General features: G+C 48.1%; 1 protein-coding gene across 1 annotated transcript in view; it reads left to right on the top strand.

The window, feature by feature from the left end:
* The first annotated feature begins 1,123 nt into the window (after window positions 1–1,123).
* The window catches only part of CDHR3 (cadherin related family member 3), a 59,327-nt gene continuing 50,258 nt past the window's right edge, over window positions 1,124–10,192 (top strand). Inside the window, 2 exon segments of the mRNA XM_036067408.2 lie at window positions 1,124–1,169; window positions 9,323–9,525. Coding sequence (XP_035923301.2) covers window positions 1,124–1,169; window positions 9,323–9,525 — 249 coding nt within the window.

Genomic DNA, 10,192 nt, shown 5'->3' with positions numbered 1-10,192 from the left:
TCCATCACACTCTTATTTCCATCTCAAACTGGACTGACGTCTCATTTCAAGGCTGGTGCAGCAGGAGCTGGGACTCCGAGAGCCTGGGGCCTGGACGTGGGGTGTGGTCAGGCCTCCTGCCTTTGGGTGGAGGCAGAAGAACGGGGAGGAGGCAGAGGGGAAGCGACTGGTGTGTCTACCTAGTGGGTCCTCATTGCTGTTTCTCTCGATGGGCCTTCCTCTGGCTCAGACCGACTAACTGGCAGTGGTGACACCTCCGAGGAGTCAAATGCTGGTTCACTGGTGGGGCGCCCCCACTCCTGCCACCAGCCTTGGGCTCCTGGGCGCCCCTCCGGCAGTGGGCAGTTCTCGCGTGTGAGGAGCAGGAGGGAGGGTCCAAGTCTGGCTGCCTTCCACCGTGTCAGCTACTGTTCTACCGCACCACGTTGAGGGGTCAGCCTCTCCCCCCCACCCTCCCTCTGAGCCGCCATTGCTCTTCTCTGAGCGGAGGCTGGACCCCAGCCCAGCTGTGTTTCGCTCACCAGGCCTTCTGGCCCGGCCTGGGGCCACATCACTCCCCAGTGGGCGGAAGCCTCACTACCCCAGTCATCTTCCTCCACAGACTTCACCAAAGGCTAGAGGGCTGGTGCTGATGGGCAGGGGTCTCTCACAGCCAGTCTGCCTTGTGGAGGGGTCTGCTCTCAACTCTGAGCCCTGCTCCTCAATTCAGGGCAGCAGAAAGATTCCCTTCCCTCCCCCTGCCTCTGCAAATGACGAGATGCCTGGCTCCAGGGTGGTGGAGACTGTCATGGATGTCGATGCTTATGTCCAGCTTTTACCACCACCTCCGGGCCTCTGCTTTCTTTGCTCTTGTGGACCTCTAAGATGGACTCTGCGAGCTTACCAGGGCTGGCTGGTTGGCCTCGGGCACCATGAGGTCACAGAAGCAGGTAATCAAAGAACAAACAGTCCCATGGTGTTTGGAGTCTCCCTGAGTTACCAGCAAAGCCTCTGTTTGATTTCTCACATGGCAACAAAACCAGGAGCGGAAGATGAGTGGCATCTGGAATAAACTCCAGGTGTCGGACGGGACTCAGCTACTGGGTAATACGCTGGAAGTATGTACAGAGGTGAACTCTCCAAGATGCAGGGAGCAGTTTTCCTCCTGGTTCTCCTGGGTGCCATGTCAGGTAGGGTCGCCATGTTGCCAGCTCATGATAACATCCCCAAAGAGGAAATCCCAAGGTTTTCAACCGTGGACTTATCGGCACTGGTAAATGAGATAATGCAGCAACAGGGAGCCCTCAGAGGCTGGGCGGGGTGCTCTGGAGAAGAGGGGCGCCGAACGAAGCTACAGTCTAGTCTCTGGTCTCTGTGCAGACTTCAATTTCTCTCCTTGCTAACTGGCCCGTGCCAGAAGTCCTTCCAATATGTAAGGTTGGAAAAATGAGTTTCACAGCAGAGCTTTGTGTATATGTCAAGTCAGTCTTTGTGGAGATTCTGGCTTTTCTCTGGAGCCTTCTAGGGGCAACCAGAAGTTGGCAAGTCATCCTATGGGAAAACCAAGGTATCAAGGGGCTATTGTCTTACTCTTGAGCAAAGAAAACACCTTCTGATAGAAGAACCAAAGATTCAACCTGGTGCGTCTTGTACTCCCTCTTCCTTACTCAAGAGCTTGAAGAATCTTGGGTGATCCTTTTAATGTCGTCAGCTTGGATTATGGAAATTGCACTTTTTAAATTCAATCTTATTTTTGAATAGGTAGTATATGCATAATGTAGGGAATCCAATCATGTTAAATTTGCAGATTAATTTAGGGATAATTTACATATTTGATGAGTTATATAGTAACACACTTGGAGGAGTGTGTGGTACATGGTAAATGCTTAGTAAATGTTAGTGATTATTACGTAGGACATTGAGCCTCCTGTTCAACAGTTCTAGATACTTGTTCAAGTCTTTGTTTTCCTCTGGAGTATTTTAAGATTTCCTTCACAGAGCTCTTGCACATCCCAATTACGTTTATTTCTAGTTCTTTCTTTTACCTTTTCTTTTTCCTTATTTGTGAATAGCATCTTTTCTTCCCTTGTCTGTTTTAATTGATTGTCGTACAATGGATGGAAGTCTACTAATGACTTATCTTATTATTTGTCATGGTTTTCCAGGTGACTCTCATGCATTTTCCACTTTTTTTTTTTTTAAGATTTTTTATTTATTTACGTGACACAGAGAGAGAGACAGATGAGAGGGAACACAAGCAGGGAGAGTGGGAGAGGGAGAAGCAGGCTTCCCGCAGAGCAGGGAGCCCAATGCATGGCTCAATCCCAGGACCCTGGGATCATGACCTGAGCCAAAGGCAGACGCCCAACGACTGAACCACCCAGGTGCCCCGCATTTTCCACTTTTGAAAATAATCAAGATTTATACTTTTCCTTGCCTATTTTTCTATCTTGCATTTCTTTCTCTTATCTAATTACCAGGCCCATTCCTTCAGGCTATTTTTGAACGATGATAAGAATGTACACTCTTGGGGCGCCTGGGTGGCTCAGATGGTTAAGTGTCTGCCTTCGGCTCAGGTCACGATCCCAGGGTCCTGGGATCGAGTCCCGCATCGGGCTCCCTGCTAGGCGGGGAGCCTGCTTCTCCCTCTGCCTCTCTCTCTCTCTCTCTGACTCTCATGAATAAATAAATAAAACATTAAAAAAAAAAAAAGAATGTACACTCTTGTCTTATTCTCCATTAAGCATGATGTTAACTTTTGGTGTGAAATAGAAATGTTTTATATGTTAAGGAGATAACTTCTTTTTTTTCAGGTATTTATTTCTGAATCACAGTGGATTTTTATTTTTTTATTTATTTTTTATTTTTAAAGATTTTTTAAATTTATTTGACAGTGAGAGACACAGCGAGAGAGGGAACACAAGCAGGGAGAGTGGGAGAGGGAGAAGCAGGCTTCCCGTGGAGCAGGGAGCCCGACACGGGGCTCGATCCCAAGACCCTGGGATCATGACCTGAGCTGAAGGCAGATGCTTAACGACTGAGCCACCCAGGCACCCCTCACAGTGGATTTTTAAATCAAATGTTTTTTTCCAGTTTTATGGAAATGACCCCTTAATTTTCCCCTTTGATCTGTTAATAACATAAATAAATGACTGGAGGGGTGCCTGGGTGGCTCAGTCGTTAAGCGTCTGCCTTCGGCTCAGGTCATGATCCCAGGGTCCTGGGATTGAGCCCCGCATTGGGCTCCCTGCTCAGTGGGAAGCCTGCTTCTCCCTCTCCCACTCCCCCTGCTTGTGTTCCCTCTCTAGCTGTGTCTCTGTCAAATAAATAAAAAAAAAAATCTTTAAAAAAAATAAATGACTGTGTTTCCTAATACTGAACGCTCTTTAATCTTGGGGTCTTCTACCTGGCAGACGGCAAGTGGAGCTGGGAATGTGAGGCCAGGTCTTGAGCAGTTCAGACTCTCCCTTGCAGTAAACATTTGAGATTTTCCCAGAGTTATAGGCTTTTCAGACCACAATCATTTGAGTTAAGGGGTGACATTTGTTGCCATTGGGGGAAGAGTGAGGTCAGGAAGAACCCAGTGTCTCATGCTGAACATTATCATTTGGAACTTTATCATCAGACGTGTGAAAGGGACAGATCACAAAGGTTTGCAAGGAATGTTTGAAATTCCTTGTCAAAGCCACACTCACATCCCTCCATCTCCAAAAAAACATGCACTGTACCCTGCTTTTGCTTCCATGGGGCAAACGCTGGTTTGTTGAGGGTCTGCTGTGATGCAGACTGTTTTCCTCTCACCTTCTTTTGTGAGTCTGAGAACCTGATTCTTATCCCGGCTTCTCCAACACCAGCGTCACCTGGCACAAAGGGGAGGGGTGGGCAGCCACACGAGGAGCTGCCCTCAGGCTGTTGGAAGCAGGCATCACCCAATAATCTCAAACAAAGTAACACACTCCAGTATCCTCTTTCCTCTCATTTGCTCTAAGTCATCTACATCCTTCAACGCCCAAGTCCAACCCCACCCCCCCACGGAGCCTTCCTGGATTGCCCCAACTCCTGGCGGGTGCTCTTCCTGCCACAACCTGGAGCTCCTCTTGCCTACATGCGGAATGTATGCCAAGGTTTGATTACGGTGCCCTACACAAGATAAGTGCTTAACAACAGGTAGCACGAGTTATTCTATAATTCATCTGTTACATGTCCGTCGCGTGTGCTTGAGGGGAATGTGGGCCCTGTAGTCACAGGTTTGGTTCTCTTATTGCTCTGTGGTCCCCGCATGCCACACATATATATGGGATCCAATAAATAGTTGTTGTTTTCATTGATCATCATCGGTGATCACTGCAAGTAATGAAACCACATTCTATAATGTTTTATGGTTTATCGAGTATATGCGTGTTCAGTGTATTGTGCCGTGAGAGTGAATTCTAGCAGGACCGGAATGAGCCTGAATTGCTTTGCTGAAGTTTCTGCCCAGAACGGACTTCTGGTCAAGGCAAGAAGTGTGCTGATGAACAGTGCTGCTTTGGAGCTGTGGGTCCGGGGAGTTCCGGGATGGTTTGTGGGGACCTGTAAGCATTGTTCGTGGATAACAGTGACATTGATGATGTGCACCTGGCTTGGAAGGCTCTGCTGCTGAGAGGCTGGTTACCTAACGAGATAGTGCCTACGTGACCAGCAAAATATAAAAACGTCCAGCAGAGACTCTATTTTGAGTTCCTTGGTTGCGAGGCTACATCGGAGGTTTCTGATCTGAGCGAGTGTATTCTGTTCTGGTCCCTGGAGAAAAGAGGATGATGGGAGCTGGCCCCTGGCCCCTCCGGTCCTCAAGCTAGGAGGCAGCCTTCAGCTGTGGGGCGCACTATAATGTCGTTGCTAACCCTCCTCCTTTTTCTGTAATAAACCATAGATTTGTCAGCTTTCCCTTCGGGTCCTAGGCACTTTCTTTAGCGACTGAACTCTGTTTAATGGCCACTGGTGGCGTGGCACCACAGCCCTGAGGGACAGAGCTGACACAGGGCCAAACTGGCCAGCCCAAGGTCGCTTAACAGAGCTCAAACTTGAAGCAAGAGCTCTGATTGCAAATCCCGTGCTCTTTTCACAACACTCCCCGATCCCTCTCACTACCGTTTTTAGTAGTTGCTGGAGAGAAAGACAAGGAATTTATTGAGCTACAGTCTTGGGCGAGGACTGCTTTGTGTATTGAAGTCACACTGTGAGAGCAGCTACATCCCTGGGGGGACAAGGTGGCAGCACCCACGCTTCCTGAACCACATGACCACTTTGGTCAGAGGCCCAGGCTGGCCGGCTTCTGCCCCCACAACTGAGGCTGCAGAAGTCTTAATTATTCCAACACAGGCTCCTGGGAGGAGGCCTTGTTGGTCCATTTCTGGCAAGGCGGTGATTTTGCTCATTTTGAAACGAGCGAGCACATCATGCATCCAGATCTCCACCACAAGCAAGATGTTTCAGTGGGCTCGGTAATAAATCTTCTGCATGCTCTTTCTTTTTCAAAGTGTACGCTTCAAGCAATTCTAATTTGATCCTTAATTAAGATGCGTGTGTAAGTCAAATTCCATTAAAGCCTCTTTCTCGGTGTCCAGCACTCAGACCACCAAAGAAAGTTTGGAAGACCGGCCTCGGAAGGCAAGTGTGCAGTGTCTTAGAGCCGTTCCCCGGCTTCTAACCTTCCCTCTGCCGCTGATTAGCTGAGTACCTCTAGGCACATCCCTTAAACTGATCCGTATAATAAATGGGTTGAACATTTGATGGATTTCGTGTCTTATTAAATGCTCTATATTTAGGGTATGGGCCCTAGCCACCAGTTATTATTATTACTATGGCTATTAATATTGCTACTACTACCTTTTTAATAGCAGAAGAACTGGAGGAACTGGTTATTGAACTAAGAGTCAGGAGATCCCAGCTTGACTACCTTTCTTACCAGTGTCCCTGGAGTATCTGCCACAAAGTTTTTAGGAATCAGTGGCACGTTCCTGGCACACGTGACCTTACCTTGGGAGCAGAGGCCACTGGATGAAGCGCAGAGCATCTCCAGCAAGAATGTCAGCAGAGGGTGGCTCAGTCTGTTAAGCATCTGACTCTTGATATCAGCTCAGGTCTTGGTCTCAGGGTTGTGAGTTCAAGCCCCTGAGCCTACTTAAAAAGAGAGAGAGAGAGAAAAGAATGCCAGCAGAAAGGACATATCTAAGGGCACAGCCTGGCTTTAGCCATACATGAAACAGGCAGTCCCCAACACAAGTTGCTTGAGAGGCACTAAATATACCCACTCCTGCCTTCAACACATCTCCCTCACTGCCACGCAAAATACGGCCGTTCAAAGAGGACTATGAAAAGGTCTATAAATATAAGGAGGAAAAGCTCTGTAAATGTATGGATCTGTGCAAAGGACAGAATTAGTTTCCAGAACCCAGGGCTTATCGAAGTTAAAACGAACGCAGCAGGATCAATGGACACACTCTCAGCAGAGCGAACTAGGAGCTGTCAGCGGGGGATGTTGGAAGAGCACGGCTGGGCTAGCCTTCTCGGTTCGTTGAAGGAGACACACCCAGGTTGGTGGTCATGGCAAGCCGCCTGTTCAGGGCGAGGCTGCGGAAAGCTTCTCAACCCGAGCCCATGTCAAGCTGATCCTGCAGCGTGATTCCTTATCTTGTTCCCCCAAACAGCCTCTCACAGATTGCATCACCACGACCTAACATCTGGGTGGAGGGGCCGATGTCTTACCTGACCCCCAGCACCATGTGGGTCGTAGAACGTGGAAGTACCGGGTCGTAGAGTGACCACGAGGCATTACGTGTGCGTGGTGACAGACTGTCTGGAGTAGGTATGTGCCACCTGTTAGCCAGGCCTACCATGGCCCCTCGCTGAGGGTGCAACCTCAGGCGTGTGAAGGGGTGATGGTGACACCCCGACCCCGGGACTGTGTTCAGAAAGGCTGAGATCAGGAAGCGGGGCCGCACGAGGCCTGGTGAGTAGGTGCTCTGTAAATGCAAGTGGTTACTTGTTTGGGTCTGTTCATCTGGGCTGGGCACCCACCTAACCACAGGCTATTCTTGAGAAAAACCCAGTGAGTTCTATCTTTGCTTAAATTGGAGCAGAGGTTTCCTTCCTCCTTGTCTGGAGGGGCCCGAGTCACTGGGGTGAGTGGGAGGGGACAAGAGAAGGTGGGGGTTTCCTTGAAATTGCCAACCTTCCATTTTGCTTATGACTCCCCCTGTCTTGCTGAACAGAGGAAACAGTCTGGCGAACAGCTCATGAGGGCCCTGGTGACTTCCGGTTGTGGGAAAAGAGGGAGTGAGGGAATGATGCCTAAAAAAAACCCAAGCACAGAAGCAACCGATTAATTTGCTCATTTTAAAAAACGATTTGGGAGAATTTTTTTTTTTTTTTTGCTTCTAAATAGCTTAGTATTTGGCTCCCGATTTTTATCACGAGAATGCTATAATATTAAAGTCAATTTTAAAAGATTGAAAAAAAATCTATTCATATCCATGTCACCCCAAACCTCAGCTGCTTTGTTATTTCTGAGCCCTTGCTCCGTCTGTGTCCATGAAACTGGAAAATTCTGGGAGCAAAAATAACTTATGCATAATGAACTTTAGTCTCTAACTGAAATAAGATGACTTAGATTTATGAAAGCTTGTACCAATGTGTTTATATTTCAATTTTTCCTACATTTGCATTCACTTCTCCGCATCCCTGCCCCCAAATCTGAAATAAAAACATTCTCTTACAAAAGCCAGCCCTTGCCCATGGCTTGTTTGTCTCCAGAAGTTCTACACCTTTTGGTAGGACAGATCCTTTTCCTGTCCCCTGTACCTCCCTCCCATTCCCAGGGGCTTGTCCCCAAGGGCGAAAAGTGGCCAAGATCAGGAAGCTGGCTAAGAAGTAGGACTTCAGTATAAATTTTGATTTTGTTACTTATTATTATTATTCAGCTCCGTTTCCTCATCTGTAAAATAGTGGCACTAATACCTATCCTCCCCGTTTTGGGGAGTGAGCGAGAGAAAGGATTTTACATTGCTCACTTATCTGGAACATGGGATAAATGGTCTTTGCATTGACTTCCTAGAGCTGCCATAATGAACTACCACAAACTGGATGGCTGTGAGCGACAGAAATGTATTCTCTCATAGTTCAGGAGATCTGGGGTCTGAAGTCACGGTGTTGACAGGGTTGGTTCCTTCTAGAAACTCTGAGGGAGATCTGTTCTCCATGGACTTCCTAGCTTTTGATGGTTGCTTGCTGTTCCTTGGCTTCTAGCTGCATCAGTTCAACTTCTGTCTCTATCATAACACGGCTTTCTTCCTCCTGTGTGTGTCTCCGTGCCCTGTCCTCTTAGAAGGACTCCATTTGGTGGATTAGGGCCCACCCCAATCCACAATGACCTCCTCTTAACCAATTCATCCGCAAAGACTGTTTCCAAATAAGGTACGTTCTGAGGTTCTGAGTGAACATGGATTTTATTTTTTGGGGGGGACACTTTTCGCCCCCCTAGAGTAACCATCACTATGGAAGCATGAAAGAACAGGACCTGCTGCTCTTGTCTGTACCGGCAAAATCGTGCGGAGTATCAAGGAGACTGAAGAATGTCCCAAGGCTTTCCTGGAAGAAACATTCTCTCTCTTAAATTGTCAAACTCCCTGTCTGAGATGCAGCTCGAGGAAATGCGCATGACTTCCCCAAGTCTCTCTCATTTCCTTCCCTGTGAAATGGGAGTTAATCTATCAATAAAGATGTACTGATGGACCCTGGGCATCATGACACCCCCCAGCATCCCATAATGACAAGCAGTTGTCCTTGAGATTACTTATGGATGCGGGGAGATCTACCATGATTTTGGAGCTTGGCGGTCATGCACGCTCAGTTTTTGATGACCTCTGAATCTAACACTGACACAGACAAGGAAAATAAACTCCTGTAAAGTCCCCGGGTCTTGTAAGACAGGATGTCATGGCCGGACGTGGTCCTTCAAGTGGACGTCTGCCCCCTGAGGCATCACGTCTGTCTTTCTCTAGCTCTTCACAAAGGCTGCCAGAAAAGAGAAGGGGTGCAGGGAGACAAGAGAAAAGCAGCGGCTTTATTTACAGAATGACAGAAGCAGATTTCATGGTTGTTTGGTGGTGGTTGTTTTCTTGGCTCCCAGAAGATCTCGTATTTCCATCTCCAGTCCTTGGCAAGAGTTTTTGTTCTTGGGGAGTGACCAGGTTCCATCAGTGCTCTGAGCTATGGGTTGAAGCCACAGACCAAGCTGTTAAGTCCTTGCTCCCAGCACAAGGCTTTCTGTTCATGCCATTTTGCATCCTTCTTAAACCCGCAGGGAGAGAAGCGCTATACCTAATCCACTTGCCTGCTACAAGCACCGTGGCCGAGAATTCTCCACCTGAGACTCCAGTGCACAAGTTTTCTGTGAACTTATCAGCCTCGCTGTCGCCTGTGATCCCAGGGTGGCCCCTGATTATCAACACAAGCCCCCTCACTGATGCCTTCAAGGTGAACGGGCTGTCAGGCACCGACTTTGAGGTAAGCACATCTCACTTGGGAGTTGTCCACAGAGAGGGGTCCTGAAGATGAGGGTGGAGGGGATTCTAGATTGGTGACCATTTCCTTCTCTTTCCCTGGCTCACTCTCCCCTCTAGTAAGACCCAGAAGGCCCATCTGGGGGCATCCGAGAACCCTCTATGCGAGAGGTCCCTAAACACTTTGGACCTTCTTTCTCCACTTAATCCAGTGCAATGGGCAATAGGCTCAAATTGTTACAAAGAGAAGTCCTGTTTCTCACTGCCCCCCACCCTCACATGACGTCAGCTGTTAGGTGTGTGCTGACAGTATCTAGATCCTTTGGGTGACATAGTGTGGGCATTCATCTCCTCAAAAGCCAGGCCCTGATGAACTTGTGTCAGGTGATTCTGCTTTTCTCGAATTCCGTGGTTTTCCAGGAGGAAATCTATGAGGAGACTTATTTAATATAGAAGAGCATACCTTTCATAAAAATACAAGCCTGAATGTCCAGCCGTGCTGCATGAATGATTCCTGTTGGATAATTCAGACCCCGTCATTCACATTCAGGAGCTATTATACCCCTGCTCTCTTTTCTAGTTTGTCATTTAAGTCTTTTTCAAAGTTGGTGCTCCTCCTTAGGTGGGACAAACCTACCTGCGTGTTTTCCACTGGTACCTTCAGAGGCCCT

Source organism: Halichoerus grypus, chromosome 12 (genome assembly GCF_964656455.1).
Source record: "Halichoerus grypus chromosome 12, mHalGry1.hap1.1, whole genome shotgun sequence".
Classification (NCBI taxonomy): Eukaryota; Metazoa; Chordata; class Mammalia; order Carnivora; family Phocidae; genus Halichoerus; species Halichoerus grypus.
Note: the sequence above shows the minus strand (reverse complement) of the source record. Positions and strands in the feature narration are given on the sequence as shown.